The following is a 21,191-nucleotide window of genomic DNA, read 5'->3' as shown; positions in this document are numbered from 1 at the left end:
AGTGGAAGTAGATGTTTTTCTGGAACTCTCTTGCTGTTTCAATGATCCAGCAGATGTTGGTAGTTTGGTCTCTGGTTCCTCTGCCTTTTCACACAACACAACCAAAAAAAAAAAAGAAAGAAAGAAAGAAAGAAATAAAAGGAGAAAAGTGACAAGAGCAGTTAGGAAGCTGACACAGTGACTGAGGGAGGGAAAGGACCAGGAGATCAACATAGGGGTGGAAAGAAATGAAGAGAGTTGAGATGTCTTTTGAAGGATATCCTCAGAAGGACTTCTTAGAGTTCACCAACCCTTGACTGCGTGCTTCAGGACTTCTAGGAAGGGATAAGTGAGGCCTCCCCATCCTCATTCTGTGACTAAGCCACTGATCCCATTCCATCACGTGCTGCTGATGGTGATTCCTGACTTACGTGTCCTCGGCATCCCTGCATTGGCTCAGTTTGTGGTTCAGGGCAGCTCAGTGAGATCATATGTGTAAAGTGTTTGGTTGAGCCTGTAGTACATGCTATCTGGATGTTGACATTAGCCAGAAAGCTTAACACACCCTTGCCATCACAGCCTCTATGGGGGCAGCGTGACCAACTCCTTCTCAGGAAACTTCAACAGAGAATCAGGACCTTGATCTTCTTTGGCAAATTTCTTTCTTGCTCTTTCCCAATACTCTCCCTTTCCTGTGACCCTCTGGACACAGTGGCAAATGTTCAGGCATCCTAATATCAACTTCTAAATGGAAGGGGGCTGGAAGCAAGAGTAGATTAAGGAGTGGACCGAAAGGCACCAGTGTACAAGCCCTAGCCGCTGGTCACATTTCCACCATAGCATCAATTCCCCAGCTTGTGTTATGATTATAGAGCGAGCTCCCGAGGGCAAGGACCTAATCTCATCCAACGTTGTTTCCCCACAGTGCATGTGGTACTTCAGTGCAAGTGAGTTGATATGTACTAAAATAAAGCCACGTGGATCGGGTATTACCACGTAAGACATTTTATCTCAGCTGCCTCACTGGAGCCTCACAGATAACGACAGGGTCTCTCTTCTATATGTGAAAAACCTAGGACTTAGAGGGAGGTGATGCCTTGGCCAAAGTCACATGGAGAGTCTTGTCAGCACCAGAGAAGACCCCCAGGCTGTGATGCAGGACACCGTGCTGGGCACCCCCAGGAGGGAGGGTCTACATGGACCACAGTGGGAAAGGGGCCCCTCAGGGCTGTGTAGGATCCTGGTGCAGGCTTATCATTGTCATCCCAAAGTGATTGCTAGAATATTTCTTTTTGCCTATTTCTGGCCACTGGGCTGTTGACCAGCTTTTCTAGAACTTAGCCTGTTGGGAAAGGGTATAGGCTTGATTCAGGCTTATAAGATTTTATTCCTATGTATATATGATGAAAGATACTATGATAGGAAGTAATTTATTTACACTCACTTAGTAACTAGCTGAGCTAGAGTAAGAAACCAGATCTGTTGACTCGAAAAGCCTTTGCTTTCTGCCACCAATGCCTCTCAAACAGGTATCTGCCTAGACTCTGGACACAAGTTGGCATGTCCAGAACAGGAACTCATGAAGGTACAAAATCAGCATGATCTAGGTTTCTGAAGTATCAATTTTAATACATGATTTAGGGAGAAATCATCACTTTTCTTAATGTGCTGTGGAATCAAATGCAACAGTTATGTAAGGTGTTAAAGATGAAATAAACTCTTTATTTATCTTTAAATTTCTTTAAAGATTTTAAAGAAATTCCGCAGTGGCCATAAGCAGCTTGTGCTAGGCCCGTAGACACATGTCCCAGGTCCTCCCCAACCGCTGGTCTTTTACTTCTTTCTGCAGTTCTAGGTGGTTTGGTAGGATGGCTTAAGAGGCATCCAGAGACACTGATTTTCCATGACACTCAGCAGCCACTGTTATTAATTGTTTGCTGTCCACTCTGAAAAGAAAAGCTGCTGGTCAGAAACTGCGTTTCAGTTTCACAATTACAAAACAGCTGCTTCTTATAATATGTGCATTTTCTATGGGTATATTTTATCTGTAGGTATGTTGGGAGAGGTATGAAAAAATGAAATTTAAGTGTGAGTATTGTCTTTAGCACAGAACATCATGCACAGCATGGGGACTCTGTAATTGAGAGTTACTTGTGTTACATGACTTCTTAGCTTTCACAATCATCCTAGGAAATCACCGTGTCTTTTATAACCAAGGTCACAATCGCTGCACATTTCATATATCACAGACATAGCAGAAAAGGACCATAATGATGCCAGGCAGGCATTCAGAGCTCCCTGGAGAAAGCAACTTTCCCACTAATGTTACATTCACGTGGACACAGACATCAGTTTCTGTATCAGAATGAACTGGGAAGAAAGATAACTTACTTATTTTTAACGGGCTCTGGTGTATTAAGTCCTCATCTCTGGTTAATGGTGGAATGTGCATTCTGACAGGGTCCTCAGTGTTAACTAACAAGCTGGGGTTAATGGTAGGACAGATGTGTGGTGTCCAACCAGAAACCTTATCTGCCCGTGTACTAAACAGAATGCCTTGAGAACAGCAAGAATCACAGTAGCTACCACTGATATTGAGAATGCTGTTTGTAGTACAGAGAAGCTTTCCCCTCCCCACCTACACTGTTGGAAAATCACTGATTTCTTCCTTTACTTAAAGTTAGCCGGAATCCAGCCTTTCTGAGTTATTTCCATAGAGCAATTTCACATTGGAATTTTGGAACTAAACTGACATAATGTGATCACCTAGACAGTGACACGAATCTATATAGTTTCTGCTTTCCTGATTGCCTTTGCTTGTGACTGGTCGGTCCCTGTTGGCTTTTCACTATGAAAGGATGCAATACTTTGGTCTCAAGTACTAAAGAGTCAGATGATCTCTTGGGCTAAAACCCATAATGCTTAAGAGGCTGTAAGCTCAGTTATATTGAACACTAAAATAATGGCAGGTGGATGAGGCGTGTATCGTTAGAATGTACAAGTTCCCATTGCTGAGTGATGTAGGGGTACCGGGACCACATGTCAGTCTGCCTGCTGTCTTCATTATTTCCCAAGGCTTCATCCTCCCATTGGTCCACTTGGGAAACTCCCCATCAAAATGGATAAGAGTTAGTGGGATAAGGCGTGGGGAGGCAGTCAGAGAAAGGGGGATGTTATCACTGTTTAATTTCATTTTCTTTGTTGTTGTTGTTGTTGTTGTTGTTTTTCATTTATTTTTATTAGTTGAAGGCTAATTATTTTACAATATTGTAGTGGTTTCTGCCATACATTGACATGTATCAGCCATGGATTTACATGTGTTCCCCATCCTGATCCCCCCTCCCACCTCCCTCCCTTGCCTTCTCCCACAGAGTCCAAAAGTCTGTTCTATACATCTGTGTCTCTTTTTCTGTCCTGCATATAAGGTTATCATTACCATCTTTTTAAATTCCATATATATGTGTTAGTATACTGTATTGGTGTTTATCTTTCTGGCTTACTTCACTCTGTATAATGGGCTCCAGTTTCATCCATCTCATTAGAACTGATTCAAATGTACTCTCTTTAATGGCTAAGTAATATTCCATTGTGTATATGTACCATAGCTTTCTTATCCATTCGTCTGCTGATGGGCATCTAGGTTGCTTCCATGTCCTGGCTATTATAAACAGTGGAAACATGTATATTATCAAGTGTGAAACAGATCGCCAGCCCAGGTTGGATGCATGAGACAAGTGCTCAGGGCTGGTGCACTGTTTAATTTCATTTTCTTGATAAAATGAAGAATCCTCGTTTCTAGATCCCAATGTGATTCTTAAACATGATTTAAGCTTAAAAATTGCAGTTTTAAGCTTTACTGAGAGAAGACTTCTTTGCTCTTGATTGGAGTGAATGTAAAATCAAGTGAAAACTACACTCACTTCTAAGACTGGGGTGGTTGGCTCCTGAAACTGTACAGAGAGCACAAGCAGGAGCAGCAGGACCCATGAGGGATGTCACTTGAGGTGACATGGAGTCTGGGAAGTCCTTCTCCCTTTATCTACAAATGATGGGGAAGTCCCAGGGTCTGCTTACTCTCTCTTAGCTACCCCCAGAGGAGCTGGGGTGGAGTTGGTAGACAAGATGAGGACTGAGATTGCCCTGAGGTTTGCAGGGGAACAAGCTGAATCTGGAGTTGCTATGGAAAAACAGCATCTTTTAAGCTCTGGAATCAGCGGATAACAGGGAAACTGTCGAGAACTACCCAGGAAGGGAAGAGAGCAGTGGCTTGGGCCTTCACTTGCAGGCATGAAAAAAACTGATGTGTGTGTGAAGTCACTTCTGTTGTGTCCAACTCTTTGTGACCCTATGGAATGCAGCCTGCCAGGCTCCTCTGTCCATGGGATTCTTCAGGCAAGAATACTGGAGTGGGTTGCCATGCCCTCCTCCAGGGGGTCTTCCTGACCCAGGGATTGAACTCGCATCTCTTGTCTACCTGCACGGGGAGGTGAGTCCTTTACGGCTAGCACCACTTGGGAAGCCCTGAAAATGCTGACCGAGGACTACAGATCTGCCTTCTGGATCAGAATTGTGCATCTTCTCCTTTTTGGAGCTGTTCTTGCTCCTCGTGGGAGTGTGCTAGAATCAGAAGGGGGAGCAGTGGCAAGCAGAGTGCTATGGACTGAGTGTATCTCTCCCCACCAAATTTAGGTTTGAAGCCCTAACCCCTATGTGGCTGCATTTAAACACAGTCTCTGAGGAAGTAACTGAAGTCAAATGAGGTCACAGAGTGGGGCCCCATCAGCAGGATTAGTGTCCTTATAAGAAGAGACATCAAAAGCTCACACTCTGCCCGCACTCACACAAGCTACACAAAGTTGCTGGTAAACCAGAGCTCTCACCAGAGACTGAACTGGCTGGAAACTTGATGCTGGGTTCTAGTACTGTAAGAAAATAAATGTCTTGTTTTAGCTCCCCAGTCTGTGGCATTTTGTTATGGCAGCCTCAGCAAATGAATGCAGAGAGCCTTTCCTAGCCCTGAGTCTGACTCCATGTCAGCCTGGAGGCAGAATGCTTCTGGAGAGATGGGTCCTGGTGTAGACTCTGCCTTCTGACCTGTATGGTCTCTGGTAGGTCACTTTGCCTCCGGGACCAGAGATTCCTCATCTCTTAAACTGAGATGAAAGGACATGCTTGGCTTACCCCAGAAAATTATCAGGGAATCAAATTCTTAGCATAACAATAGCTAATATGGTTTGTACTTTTGTTATTAATGTGTACCAGGTCTTATTCTAAGAGCTTTATGGCATATAGTTAAATTGACCTTTTTAGTGTACAGTTTTGAGTTTTGGCAAACACAGTCCTTTAACTGCCGCCACAATCAGTTCAGAACATGGTCATCACCACCCCCACTTCCCTCATACATCTGTAAGACAAGCTCCCATCCAAATTCCCAGGCCCTGACAACCATAGTTTTTCTAGGCCTATAGTTCTATCTTCTCAAGAATGTCATACAAATTGTATCACACTGTGGCACCACAAAGCTTTTCTAATATCAACTCATTTAATCTTCATAACCATATTCTGAGGTATGTACCATTATTATATAACTAATAGATATGGAAGTGCTATGAAAAAGCAGAAAATGTATACAAACAGAAGGTATTTTCCCACTATTTATATTATTATTTCATGGTGGAATAAAGACAAAATGAATTCTCAATGGGAAAAAATATTCAGAAAATATTTTGACTAATCCAGAAACCACTTGGCTTGAAATTAATGTCACACCCTCTATGACCAGACTGATAAAAGATGATGAAATATTTTCTAGGCTGCAAGTGACAGCAGTCTCAGGTAAGGCAATAATCATTTCCCGCTGGAAGAGAGAGGGTGACCAGGCTATCCCTGGCACTCCTCCTGACCCCATTCATTCATGGCTGTGTTCACGGAGCTCTATTCATTCACAACATCTAGGAAGAGCTGAATCACTTCCCATGAAGTATCCTCTGGTTTGGTAGCCACAAGCCACAGAAGCACCCATCACTCTTTGTAATAGGAGATGTGATCCTGGATATGGTCATAAAGTGTTTGCAGTCTGACCACAGTGGTCCAGGTTCTCCAAGGAGAAGATTTTGCACAAATTGTTTCTCTCTCCCTTTTTTTTTTAACTTCCTATTACAGATGCAGTACATAATAAATAAATACATAAGATCCAACTATTTCTTAAAATTTACAGATATCATGAATTTTTAAGGAACAGCTCAGGAGAAACTGCAGAAACAAAGCAAGTGGGTGTAGAGTGTGACCAGGAGATCCAGGAGTTTCTTCAATATTTAATGCAGCCAAAAGCCTCTGACAGCTAATCATCCCTTAATGGGGCTTGCCCTTTGGCCTGCATGTTTCTAAGGGAGTAAAATGTTTGGCTTCCAAATGAGTTATCACTCACTCACTAAAGACCACAAGTTGAACGTGGCCTCCCAGGCATCGTTGATCTTTGCTACTTGACTTTAGAAGGTCCCACATTAGCTGTGTTGTTGTTGTTTAGTTGCTAAATCATGTCCAAGTCTTTGTGACCTCATGAACCATAGCCCACCAGGCTCCTCTGTCCATGGGATTTCCCAACATTGGAGTGGGTTGCCCTTTCCTTCTCCAGGGGATCTTCCTAACCAGGATAATGAACCCACATCTCTTGTATTGGCAGGCAGATTCTTCTTCTTTACCATTGAGCCACTTTATTCACCTTTAAATCATCAGTATTTACAAAGCCAGCTGGGCACTTGCTTTGGATCTATAGAAGGGCTCCAGCCTGCTGCCATGCCTCTGAGATTCACAGAGGGGAGAGTAAGCATCACCATGGTTGGAGAATGAGCTGTGGGGAGGACAGGAATGATGCTTTGGGAGATAAAAGAACTAGGCAAAACAAAGGGCAGTGTTGGCATTTGAAAGGGGACTGGACAAGTGAGATTTGAGAGAAGATTCAGAGAAAGGGACTCAGAGATAGAGTGGGAGGATCCACACTGAAAGGGATAGATGCTGTCAGAGAAGAGAGACAGTGAGGGAGCAAGGAAGATGGTAGATGTGTTTTACCTGAAGCTCAACAGGAGAACGAGAGCTAAGCTTGTTATCGCCTCTCATCAACACAGGGTACCTGGAAAACAGATTGCATGTTCCTCTTCAGCTTATACCAAGGATAGAGATGCTTTGTGTATTTGTTAAAAAGAAAGTAATAAGAAAGAACCTAAGCTCCAAATAATAGTGGATTAGAAAGCTGGCTTCAATACTGCTGGTCACCAATTCATGTCTCCACTTGCTCAGCAAGTTCCTTGACCTTCCTACATCCTAGTTTCTCAATGTAGAAAAATAAATCCATTGCACGTTAAGCAATGGGTAAATTTCCACAATCTACAACCTAATGACCAAAGAGTATGTACCCAAAGAGTATTTCTTGGGTAAGAAATAAATATTGTGACACAAAATTTCTGACACAAGACAGTTTTACGAAGGCCCTTTTAGTATTTTGTCCAGGATTTGTTGTTTTAACACCTTTCAAACACATAGATTTAAAGGATGCTTAGGTCTAGGTATTTTTCCAAGAACAGTTTACTTTTTTAACCAGATCATCCTATACATGTCACCATCAAAATTATGAGGTGTCATAGAAGTAAATATTTAGAACCAAACAGTTCTTTTCATAGATGTTTTAATGACAGAATCCATTATTTTCCATAACTTGATTTACTTTAGGCAGTATGGAATTTTTTTTTTTTTTCTTTATGGTCACTGGCTCCAGACATTGTTCTGATTAGCTTCACTGATTTAAGCAAGTCACAATGATTAGCAGCCTTGATGGCCAGCCAGTCTTTCCTTTTCCATCATTTAACTTTCCAAGTCTAAGTCTCTGTCCTTTGCCTCCAACTTCAGAGGATATGAGATGTCAGTGACCATCTTATAGAGCAATATTCCCTCATGTTACTCATTATGACATCTCCCTAAACTTCATTCCCAGATCAACTAGCATGAAGTCTGCACCATAGACTCCCCTGTCTACTGTACAGATGGTAATGTACAGAATTGTACATTAATGTCTAGGGTGTACTGAGGAATGAATGGGATTTCATATACAACTTAGAGAGTTTTTATACTCCCTGTGAGCACCAGTATTCTGGATTACATTTTATTAAGAAGATTTGAATTTCACTGAATGGTTCTTATTTGGGGCATCTATTAGGTAAGGCAGTTTCCAACCATTTAATCTCAGGGCAGTTCAATGAAGAGTTTAGAGATATTGGCAAATGGATGGGAAAGTACTGAATGCTGATCTTTTCAAAGGAACACATTGAAAATTCTTCCCCAAATATCAACACTCGGAAGAAACTCAAAGATATGGTCTGCTTACCAACCAATGTCCCCCATGCCTTGCCAGCCGTTAAGTGATCGATCGGCACCCTTCCCTCTTGGGCATGTGATCCATTAGCAAGAATAGGGAGTGCCCTCGGTTTTACCAGAGCTGTGCTAAGGCGTGCTGGGTTCCGTGGCACTTATAAATATCACTGAGCTATAGCAGGGAGGATAAGTTCCTTGAAGTGATGGAACTTGAACTTGCCTTTAAGAGACATTCCAGAGCAGGTAGAAAAAAATGTATGGCAAAACCAATACAATATTGTAAAGTAAAATAAATAAATTAATTAATTAAAAAAAAAAAAAGAAAAATAGATCAAAGTTTCCAAAAGGCACGAGTAGGTTTGGCCTGGGTGAGGAGCCACAGCTGTTTGCTGGCTGAATTCAGGGCACGGATTGGAGACTGCAGAAGCCGGAAACACAAAGCCAGCCATCAGAATGAACCACAAGGTGTCCTGGAGGAGGAGTTATATGTACGGCTCTAGATAAGCCACTTCAACTCTCTGAATTTGGGGGCATTATTTATAATATGAAGGCAAGCCGATGTCTACTCAAGAGGGTAATTAGTGGGTTCAAGTGAAATCACTGAGCAGAAATTCTTTGTAAAGGTAAGCTGCTGTGTGTTGACAGATGATTATGGTGGGAAAGTAGTGGCAAGTGGTTAATTACAGAGCTAAAATTCCAGTCTCTTGGGTTGAGGAAAATAAAGACTGTAAGCCAAGTCAGCGCCCCAGTTAAGTGGATTTCCCATGTTGTATCAGCTCCTTCTGGTCCATTTAGTGAAGAGCGTATTCCTGACCAAGGTTGATCACTGGAAGGTCTCTCCTGGCACCAGAGCAGCAGTTCTGACTCTGCATGTCATACTTGGGATCACTTTCCATCTCACAAATATTTAAGCAAGAGTGTGAGGGCCGACTGCCAAGTTGCACAACCCAGGACAAATATCTCATTGTGTTTGTCACTGCACAGTATGTGGTGGTCTGAGATCCAAAAACCACCCAGTGACTGTGGCTGGAATGTGACAGTATTTTGTAACCAGGGTGGCTCTTTCTTTTTATTTTTTGGGGGGCCACTTTTGTGACATGATCCAAAATCCTGAGAAAAGGTGGTAAAAGAAATACTCAGAAAGGTTCTAAATGGGTTTAGATAACTCGTGAACCCTGTCTGAACTTTTATTAGGTGCTCCCACCACTGGCCCATTTGACATTAGAACAAGGAGAGCATTATTTATAATGGCATGTGTGAAATCTCAGAGGGGGTTCTTGGAAACATTAGAGTGAAAAATCTGTCCCAAAGAGACTGCAAGTGTAAAATAAATGATCAGATGGGAAAACATGTAAATCAAAGTTTCAATCTTTTTTTTTTTTCTCCTTTAAAGGACACAGGAGCCTTTTCTTTGGCCATGAGCAACACAGGGCAGAGAACCCTTAAGAGTAGGTGTTGTAATGAGAGGTGCCCCACAGCACTGGTCATTGCCAAGGGAGGAACATGGGAAACCAGTAATGTTGACTCTTCTTAATGTGTCTAGAATGGCTGCTTCCCATTGGGAGAATTAGATAATAAAGCCTCCAGCGAAAGAAGCAACACCTAGAAATCATTTAGTGCATTAAAATTCATAAAAAGCCCTCACAAATATTGTCTGCTTGAGTATTTAGCTTGTGATAACCCTAGGAGGTATATATTGTTTATTACCCACATTTTATAGTTGGAAAAACTAGGACACAGAGAGGTTTGGCAACTGGTTAAGTTTATCCAGCTAGGAAATAGTACATGGAGTAGTATGTATTGGAGCCCAGAGTTTCATTTGTGGCATGTGAATTAGTTCCCAGACCAGGGATCAAACCTGTGCCCCTGCAGTGAAAATTCAGGGTCTTAACCACTAGACCACCAGGGAATTTCCTATTTTGCTTTTTAAATTGAAGTATACTTGACATATATCATTCTATTTGTCTGGTGGTTTAGTTGCTAAGTTATGCCTGACTCTTGCAACCCCATGGACTGTAGCCCACCAGGGTCCTCTGTCCATGGGATTTCCCAGGTAAGAATACTAGAGTGGATTGCCATTTCCTTCTCCAGGGGATCTTCCTGACCCAGGAACTGAACCCTGGTCTCTTGCATTGCAGGCAGCCTCCTGCATTGCAGCAGGTTCTTTACTGACTGAGCCACCAGGGAAGCCCTTCTATTTGTAGACAATATAACTAATTGATATTTGTATGTACTGCAAAATGACTACCACAGAATAAATCTAGTTAATAATATCTGTCTACTTAACATAGGTAAATTTTTTGTTGTTGTTGTGATGAAAACTTTCAGGATCTACTTTCAAATATGCAATATAGTATTATTTACTATAGTCACCATGCTGTACATTGTAACCCCAGGACTTATTTATTTTACAACTGGAAATCTGTACCTTTTGGCCCCCATCTAAATTCATGAGTTGAGTATTGTCCACTGCACCACAGCTGGGAACACACAAAGAAAACAAAAGCCTGACATCTTCATAGTTTAATGTGTCCCAAAGTGGGATTTATACTGTCTAGTTCTAGGAATGTATGTAAGTGGCTCTTTCTCTCTCTTTCTCCCTTACAAAAACACATTTAAATTAATTCAGTTCCCTAAGTTAAACAAAGTTAAATCTATTCTTTCTGCCAAACTCCTGGTACACTTCAAGGGAATTCTGTTCATTATGGATCTGCAAGAAATGAGGAAGGTTACAGATTATGGTATATTTGACACTTCTGACCTAGGAACACATGTGGAGTGTGTGTGTGTGGTCAATTGTGTCCAGCTCTTTGCAACTCCATGGACTCTAGCCCTCCAGGCTCTGCTGTCCATGGAATTTTCCAGGCAAGAATACTGGCCATTTCCTCCTCCAGGGGATCTTCTCCACCCAGGGATTGAACCCATGTCTCCTGCACTGGCAGGCGGATTGTTTACCACTGTGCCACCTGGGAAGAGTCTGACCTAAGAGCAAGTGTGGAGAGCTAGCTCTTAATACTTTGGGGGTCACGTATCCAAAAGAACACCACACTGGCCCATAATATCCCTGTCTTCTCTTTACTACCACAGACTAACTATTCATTGGATGTATTCTTGCCTGGAGAATCCCATGGACAGAGGAATCTGATGGGCTATAATCCATGGGATCACAAAGAGTCAGACACTACTGAAGCAACTGAGCATACATTATCTGATTTCAACATTTTTCTAATTCTAATTTCAATATTTCAACTTCAATAATTTCACTATTCCCATAAAAGATAGAATTATATCTTTTCACTATAAAGCTAGGCAGAGACCTCTCACTCCATGTCACTCTGCACCACATAGCTCCCCACCCTGCCACCCACATTGGTGCTGGGTGTGGGCTGCCAGCAGCCCATACCAGCTTGGTGTCCCCAGTGTTTGTAAGTATCTGAAAATGTTGGTAGATTTCCTTTCCCTAAGTCCTGGGTACATGGGATTTCAGGGTTGCAGAGCCGGGCAGATATCCATCAGTACCACCAGCATCCTTTCTGCTCAACCTGGGTTGTAGAGGTTGTGTTTTAGACACCAACCCTGGCAGTGAGTACCGTCATCACTTACAGGCATGTCCAGGCAGCTCCAGTGGTCATTTAACAGTGACTGCCTGTTCCTGCAGAATGAGGAAAGAGTGATGAAATTGGAATCTGATGGAAGGCAACAAGCCCATACTTAGCACCTGAACTTTTGATGCCTTAAAATCCTGAAATGTAAAACTACAGGGGCACCTTAACCCTGTGCCAGCAAGTTATGTCTCCACTTGTCAGACTCGTATTCTTTGTACAGAGAAAGGTGGGTACCCTTTCACATGTGTGCTTTCTTGGCTAATAAGAGCATCATTTGAAATTACCTAACAAATTAGACGTCTCTGACACTCTCTACTCCTTGGACTTCAGAGTGGAGCAGCATTTTTTAGGCACTGTTAGTCCATTTCCTTCCCTTAATGAGTCAGAAATGAGAATTATTGTTGTTGTTGCTTGGTCATGTCAGACTCTTTTTGACCCCATGGACTGCAGCACTTCAGGCCTCCCTGTCCTTTACTATTTCCTGGAGTTTGCTCAAAGTCATGTCCATTGAGTCAGTGATGCCACCCAACCATCTCATCCTCTGTTGTCCCCTTCTCCTTCTACCTTCAGTCTTTCCCAGCATCAGGGTCTTTTCAAATGAGTCGACTCTTCACATCAGGTGGCCAAAGTATTGGAGCTTCAGCTTCAGCATCAGTCCTTCCAATGAATATTCAGGGTTGATTTCCTTTAGGATGGACTAGTTTGATCTCCTTGCTGTCCAAGGGACACTGAGAATTGTAATTAGGCAGAAACTGGTGGCATTGGTCTCAGAACTCAGGGTCTGGCAGTTGTCAGGGAAGTCTAATTCCTGAAGTCCTATGAACTCACCCACTGCCCCAATGTCAGCTTGGCATCTGGGCAGGTAGTGCCGGGGTTCACCAGCATGAAAAGTGGGACCTGCCACCCACAGGCCTATGGTGCATAAATCTGATCTCGGTTCAAAAATCAGATAGCCCTGATGGGCTACAAGCCTGTACGTGGAATTCTTACTTTTTCTCCAGGAAGTAGGAAATAATAAATCTCTTTGGTCAAAGTTTTTTTCGCCTGTGCTAACGCTGTTGCCATGTAATGCCTCAGCCTTAGCGTTTTTTATTAAAATGGGCTTTTCAAAACCCATACTTGTCTTTGAGTCTAAGCTTGCACTCCTCGCTGCACTGCAGGCCAATAATCGAGATATGAGTCGTTGGAGCAAGGAATAATCACTTTATTCAGAAGGCCAGCAGACCAAGAAGATGGTAGGCTCATGCCCCAAAGAACCATCTTGCCTGTGTCAGAATTCAGACTTTTTTATACTAGAGGGGAGGGGATAAAGTCAAGCATTTCCTGGTTCCCATCTGCCTCTGGAGGGGTGCGTTAATTTCTTCCTCCCAGCAGTGGAGGAAGGGCCTGGTCAGGATGTTTCCTGTGAATTAAACAAAGGTATTTTAGCTTAATGCTCATTAGCTGGGAAGCAGGATTCCCAGAAATGGGCCATTATGTATAATTTAAGCTTATACGCAGCATCCCTTTAGTGATTAACTTATAATGGAATACAAAATAGTCTTCCCTATTACACTCTTAACCTATTTACTTTTGTAAATCACTTCAGTTGAAGTGCCATAGTAAAGTCTTGAGCTCAAAGGCCCGATTTCTTTGTGTCTGTAGCAACCTGAACCTCAGTTGCCTCATCTGTAAAATGGGAATAGTCATTTCTGCCCTGACCATTGCTGGGTTGTGACAAGGATGTTCAAGCCAGCTCTGTGTGATCCCCTGACAATTTAAAGCATAAGGAAGCTGTGGCTTTGCTAAGGAAACAGAGTCCTTTGGTGGGTCATTGTGGATCCTGAACCCTCGTTATCCTGGCCAAAGTTATCTTGTTAATTAGATAATCAAGTCATTCTCATATGGAAAGTATGTGTGTTTGTGTTTTATACAAGATGAATATCCACCCAATCACGATCTCTGCCCCTATATAGTTTTGAGAAAGAGAACTGCAAACAGTGTGAGAAAAATTCCTTTGACCACTCTTTGCCCTCTGTCTCTGTTGCTTGAGAGGATAAACAAATTGTATTTCCCTTATGCCTGATAAACAGTTAAAATTAATAAATACAAATAAAGGAAAGGGGGAAAATGCACCCCGTCTCCCTTCCACACTTTTCCCCCTGATGATGGGAACTGAGTCTCCAGGTGACTTATGCCATCCTGCTTACCCCTTTTCTGCCAGGTCGGCGGCCACACGATGCTGCCCATCCGCTGGATGCCCCCGGAGAGCATCATGTACAGGAAGTTCACCACCGAAAGTGACGTCTGGAGCCTGGGGGTCGTGTTGTGGGAGATCTTCACGTACGGGAAACAGCCCTGGTACCAGCTGTCGAACAACGAGGTGCGTGTGTGGCGAGCAGCACCGAGATGCCTAGAGGGCTGACACCGAGAGAGATCCCTGGGCTGGAAGTCGGGAAACGCTCTCCTGTGGCATCCCTGAGGCTTTGTTGGGAGCAGCACCTCCCCATGGCCTGCCATGTACCTAAGTATCATGGTCACTCTCCAAACGTAAGAGTTCTGGAAAGAGAAAAGCAGCATTTGCTGATGTGCCTGTGATTCTCTGGCGCGGGGATCCAGGAGTCATCTCATGCTGTTCATCTAGGAAATTGATAGCAGATGTGGCATTTTGGCACCCTGAGAGTCCGGCTAGCTTTTTGGTATTATTCCAAAAAGCTTTCAAGCTTCTCTCCTTTTTTGCACATTTTGCTGGTACATTACTTCTGGTGAAAAACTCAAGCATTTTGTTTTTCTTTTCTAATCCTTTTGCAATTATGTCTATATTTAAACATTACTTCTTGGTCAGGCACCTCACTTCTTCAGGTCCAAGTCTGTCTTTTTTCCAATTCCATTATCCAAAATGACTGCTCATTTCTGTACCCTGGGACTCCCTGGCACAAAAGTGACCCTGGTTCTATCTCAGGCCAGTACAACTGAAACCCATTGGAATTCCAGGGTGTGGTTTGGGAGGGTTCCATCTAGATAAATTATTTCTCCACCACTTTGGTGAAATCAGTGTGACTTGAAAAGTGGATATGAACCCATCAAATTAACCATGATATACAAACCTAGGACTATTGCTCTCTTCCTTCCAAAAAAAAAAAAAAAAAGGAAACACTGAGTGGGTTTCTCTAAAACAACCCTCTTTTTGCACTGACATTTATTGCATCCACATTATTCTTCCTCTGGTCTGACCCTGTCTCTGTGCTCCATTCCACCCAGGTGATAGAGTGCATCACTCAGGGCCGCGTCCTGCAGCGACCTCGAACGTGCCCCCAGGAAGTCTACGAGCTGATGCTGGGGTGCTGGCAGCGAGAGCCCCATATGCGGAAGAACATCAAGGGCATCCACACCCTCCTTCAGAACTTGGCCAAGGCATCTCCAGTCTACCTGGATATTCTAGGGTAGGGCCCGTTCCCCCAGACCAGCCCTTCCCAAAGCACTTCCTCAGTTGGGCCGAGAGGATGAACACCTTTTAACTGCCGCTCGATGCCATCAATCCGCTGTTCTTCGCTCTGACACTATTAACAACAAAGACACCGAGAAGCTTTCCGAGGGAAGCGACGTGTACTTCTTAGACACAGTATGGACTTCTTTTTAGCATTCTCTTTCTCTCTTTCCATCTCCCTTGGTTTATTCCCGAGTTTTTTTTTCCCCCCTTTATTTTTTGTCTTCCTTGCTTCACAACCTCCACCTTTTCTTTTTTAATCAATCTGGCGTCTGCATTACTATTAACTGCATAGACAAAAGCCTTAACAAACCTAATTTGTCATATCAGCAGATACTCCAGTTTGCCCACCACAACTAACAATGCCTTGTTGTATTCCTGCCTTTGATGTGGATGAAAAAAAGGGAAAACAAATATTTGACTTAAACTTTGTCACTTCTGCTGTACAGACACCGAGAGTTTCTATGGATTCACTTCTATTTATTTATTATTATTATGGTTCTTATTGTTTTGGGATGGCTTAAGCCTGTGTATGAAAACGGAAACCTTGTGTTCAATTTGGGAAGCCTTTATCTATGGGAGATTAAGACCAGAGAGAAAGAAGATTTATTATCAACCACAGTATGGGAAGAACAAAGACACCATTGGAATCTATTGGCGTCAGTTTCCACTTAAGAAAACCCAGCCACTGGTAGCTGGGAGGAATGTATCGGGCACCTTCCCCCAAGGACCTTTCTGAGGAGTATAAAGACTGTTGAACTCTGTGCCATGGACTATTCTTTTCCCATCACCGGAAATGCTAGAGTGTAGTACAGAGAAAATCAGCTTCTGGGAGGCAAGATGGCACACAGCACGTTCCGACAGTCTCATCCTTGTAGGCCGTGGTGGTGGCACTGGTTTGCTTTGCCAAGTGTTATCCACGGAGCCTTTGTCAAGTTCAGGTGGATTCTCGTCCAGAGATCATTTCAGGGTCAGATGGGAAAGCCACTGACTTGGAAAAGAGAGGACAAGCTCTAAACTCGGAGGCAAGTTTCTCTTACATTGAACTTTACAGACAGCACTCCCCTCCACCCCTGCCCTCCACCCCACCCGTCCATCCAACTGTGCAAGCAAAACTGTGCATGGTCTTCGTCAATTAATACCTTGTGTGCATAAACTACCGCTCCAGACATCGTGCCCCTGATAGGTAGAGCAGATCCGTAAAAGGTATAACTTAAATAATTACGGGAAGTTAATTGAATTCATTAGCTGAGTATAAATGTCTCTGGGTCGTATGGTGGTGATGGGTTGTTAATAAATACGGACCCTGAAACTTGAATATCCTCAATGACATCACACCCACTGTGGGGCTGGGGGAAGGGCAAAATCAGCCCCCAAGGGAGTGGAAAACTCGCCCACCCTGGGGCGGCATTGATGTTCAGTGTACACAGGCCGAGACCTTGCTCTGGGCTCTGGTTGGGAGAGTGGTTTCATTCTAAATGTCCTCCATTGTCAATAGGCCGTTTTGTTCTTTTCACTGCATTTTTAAAAAGTAAAAATAAAAAATTAGGCACAGCATACCAATGGGAGGCTATGCCCAGACTGAGCTTTGGAGGTGTGCTTCTGGGCATAGTCACGGGTTTTGCAAAAAGAGGTTGTAAATTTAAATAGAAATTTACAGTTACCTGGGTGATCAGTTATACCAAGGAAGAAAATTTTTTCTGTTCCTCAAGAAAACTTGCTACCCTCTGTGAGGGGAATTTTGCTAACTTGGCATCTTTATAATATGAGCCAGATTGAAAGGGAGTGATTTGAATTCAACTTAGGTCATTTTATTTCATGTTTGTTTCTGAAGGTGCAAGTGCTCTGTTTAGGTTTTGCTTGTGCCCTTAATTACTGGAGCACCTTATTTTCCATTATAGGCATTGAAAGCCAGTTCTCAAAAAATCAGAAGTAGCCGTTAACAGAGAACGAAAGGAAACCCAGTAGTATCTGTTGTCAAATGAAGGGGGTTGGACAAGACAAACCCCATAGTCCTTTCAAGTTCTGCACTGGCCTGTGAGACATGGGAGCCGAGTTGTTCTCTTGGTTGGTGACAAAAAACCCTCCGGAACACACACATAATAATATAATGAAAGCCATATCTCCATGATATATACCTGCATGTATATATCCTATTAAGGACCCATAGTACTGTTAAAACACTGTGGCACCCTGTGAAGCAGTAAGAAGAGGCAGGTGTGTATAAAACTTCTCTAGATTTCATCAGCAATGACCTGAAAACCTCCACAGGTTCGTCATTTTGTGAAACTGGCCAACTGCTCTGGGGAAGCAGCTACAAGTTACTTGTTTGATTTTAACAGAAAGCAAAGGAGGTAATACTTGAAGGGTTCAGATTAAAGGAGGGCTGTGCAGTTTTGGAGCAAGGATTTGTTTAGAGCGGATGAGAGGAGGGAAGGATTCCCCTCCCCTTTCAGTGCTGTGTTTTCCTCTGAAGGAAAAAAGCAAAAAAAAAAAAAAAAAATTCTTCTTACCTTCTGACTCCCTCAAGGTCTTGAAATGAAAGGTTCTATGCAAGTGCAAAGTTTTATAGTTATTTATATTGCTGCTTATTATTAATTTTTTTCCTCTGTTGTCTCAAGAGTATGTACTGACTGCAGAGACGTCTCACATTGAAAGGATCCCAGATTGCTTTTAAAGTAGCCGGACGAAACACAAACCATCTTCGAGTCTCCACCCTTGTTCCTCCAGAATCCTCTCTTCTCATGCTTATAATTTTAAGAAAAGGGCCAACCTAATTCAGCAGCGCAAAGGTCACAGAATAGGGCCTGCCATCAGATTCGTTAAAAACTCCAACAGGAGTGGTGACAAACCCGATTCTCTAGCCTGAAATTCGCCTGACAGTTGTTTCCATTTATACATTGTTTCATAGTTTCCCAAGCATTTTTTTCACATACGGTGACAAATTATTCCCATTTTTTAGAGGTGAGGAAATTGAGACTTGGGGAAGTTAAATGACATGCTAGAACTCTCCAGGCACCCCTGGGACTTAATCTAAGTACTCTTGACTCTGAAGTTCATGATTTGGTCCACGAGAGACTCTCATATATAAACAAGCTGTATGAAAGAGAAAGCTAGCTAACAAACTCATGAAGTAGGATATGAATTAGAAGAGCGAAATGAATTATGTGAGATGCAAGCAGCTGAGATCTCATGATATATAATCATCTTCATAGCTTCAGCTAAACCTTTGCACACTGAACCAATGTCATAATCAGGCTTATTTAGGAAACATTTTGAACTAGGCTATAAAAGTTGATATCAGAATTCACAATATGTGTTCACAGCAGCGCTCCCTGTGGTATTTCCATGTATTTATATGTGTGTTATAAATACTTGATTTATACATAGACAAACACACGTGCATAGTGTGTTTGTGAGCTTATGTATAAATTTATAGGCACACAGTAATAGACATAATTGTAAGTAGGGTGCAGTATGAATAATTTGCTTAAAATCTGCTGAATAACCAAAACCTTTTTAATGTCATGTTGCTGGTAGTGCTTCCCTTCTTCATGTGGGTAGGACCCCATTACACTTTTCAACTCTGTGCATGGGTGGGAGACATTTTTAAGATAATGTGCTTCCCATAACAACTGAATCGAAGCCATCCCACTACATCGAGTCCTTTTTTCTGGCTCTTTGCAAAGGAAAATGCAGCTAGAAATAGATCTCCTTATGTAAAGTTCCAGAAAAGGAAAATTTATTTTTTTTAATCCTTTTGCACATTTATTTGTATTATGCTCACCTGTTCCACTGAAAACCCTTTACACTTGTCTTCAGAGGCCGAGCACTCCAGAAGCGCACTGGAGTGTAGGGAGCCCAGTGTCCTGAAGGCCAGTGCTGAGATCCAAGACCCCCCTGCAAGGTGAATTCCCACATCCTAGTGGAACACGAAAGACAACAGTGTACAACGCTGGCCTTCGCAAAGAACCATGACGACAGGATCCCCTGGTCAGGAATAGACTTTTTTTTTTAAACTTTTCCCTTTTTACATTGGACCTTCTATAATACCAATAACATGAAATCATGTATCTAATTAAATAAATGACTACAGACACACATACCCTCAATTTTCTTGCTCTTTCTTTCCTTTTTTTCTTTTTTCCCCATTTGAGGACTTTTTGTTTCCCATGATGAGCTTCAGTATGGCCCTATATCACTGTTACAGAAAATTTCATGAGGGGGAATGCCAGAGACCCAACTCCTCAGATGGCTAAGTGAGCAGTTAAAGCAGGTTCTTCCCAATTCGTGATGGTAGGATGCAGAGACTCTGAGGTTGAGACAGCAAATGATATTCTAATGAATCCACAGTGGGAGGGACTTGGAGAGAAATATGAAGGGGTATGTTCTTGTTGTCAGGGCTGGAATGGATCACTGCTGCTATAAGTCAAAGGTTCTCGAATATCCTTAGTTTTTGTATTTTTTCCCTTTTTTTCTTTTACTTTTATTTATTTATGTATTTATTTATTTATGTATATATTCCTTTGCTCCATTCATCACAGACACAAAGAGAAGCAAAAAAAAAAAAAAAATATATATATATATATATATATATGTATATGTGTTGCAGGCAAAACACTGTGAATTTCACAAGAGCAACCAAGCAACTCTTTGCCATCTTAACATTCATCTCAGGAGACGCAATGGGAAAACATGAGATACCATTTTTTTTAGTCTATGCATTTTAGGCCAGGTCTGTGTTTATTTCTTTGGTCTGTACATTAATGAAAATGATCCTGAGTGAAGGCTGAATGTTCAACACACTGGAGCAAGCAAAATAAAAGCTGCTAATTGCCACAGGTTTGAATTGGGAGAAAAAAACATGGAGAAAATGAAATGTAAAGGCCTACATCTTGCAGGTTGTATGTCTTACTGTTGCTTTAAACATGTATAAAACTGCTGGAAGTGTTTCAATATGAGGTCTTTGAATTAAATGTGGATTTTAAATATATAATCCCTGGACAAATGACTAAATTATGGTGAAATAGTGTTCCTTGCATTCACTGATCATTATCTATCCCTCATAAATCTGCCTAGAGATGCGGATAGTCTCTGGATCTGCTTCTGTACATGAGAGATGTTTGTATATATCCGGGCCATATCCACACACACATACACACATTTCAACATCTAAAGATATACTGCCCCTTAAATTGTGACCTGGTATTTAAAACTCTCTTTTCATTTGCTTTATTTTCCTTTTAATGTGACGTCTCTGTACTGATACTTACTGGTTCTTGTTTTGCAATCTTTTTGGAGGTCCATTGCTTTATTAAGACCCACTGCATCTTGGCTGATTTCAAAGTGACACCAGAATATCAGTGCTTAAAACAACAACAAAAAAAGTTTTGTTTGTAAATCATGTGACCAGCTTCTCTCAACCTGACATGGAAAGTCTCTTGTACCACACTGTATTTAATAAAAATGATGTCTTACAATAAATAACATCCTCCAAAAGAGACACTAAAAGTGACATGATGATTACTAGAATTTTCACAAGGCATGGTGTGCTCTTTGTCTGTCTGTCTGTCTGTATTTTAGATAAGGTCACTGCAGGTACCTGCCATGTTCATCAGTTGAAGCAATGAGAATAAAAGATTTCCCCCTGGCTCACCCTTCCATAACCTGACATTTTTAACTTTGATCTTGGATAACTAGAATGTCTCTGTCCAAAAGAACTTTCTGTGATGATAGAAGTGTTTTATCTGTCCTGACCAGTAGGGCTAGTGGGCACT

General features: G+C 42.2%; 1 protein-coding gene across 5 annotated transcripts in view; it reads left to right on the top strand.

Moving 5' to 3' along the window:
• The window catches only part of NTRK2 (neurotrophic receptor tyrosine kinase 2), a 388,291-nt gene extending 367,374 nt beyond the window's left edge, over window positions 1-20,917 (top strand). For all 5 annotated transcript variants that reach the window (XM_043927526.1, XM_043927530.1, XM_043927527.1 and 2 more), the window contains 2 exons: window positions 14,152-14,310; window positions 15,189-20,917. In XM_043927526.1, the coding sequence (XP_043783461.1) occupies window positions 14,152-14,310; window positions 15,189-15,374 (345 nt within the window). In that variant the 3' untranslated portion in view covers window positions 15,375-20,917. The remainder of the gene's footprint in view (window positions 1-14,151; window positions 14,311-15,188) is intronic.
• The last annotated feature ends 274 nt before the right edge of the window (window positions 20,918-21,191 follow it).

Source organism: Cervus elaphus, chromosome 16 (genome assembly GCF_910594005.1).
Source record: "Cervus elaphus chromosome 16, mCerEla1.1, whole genome shotgun sequence".
NCBI classification, from domain to species: Eukaryota; Metazoa; Chordata; class Mammalia; order Artiodactyla; family Cervidae; genus Cervus; species Cervus elaphus.
The sequence above is the reverse complement of the archived record's forward strand: the minus strand, read 5'-3'. Positions and strand labels throughout refer to the sequence as shown.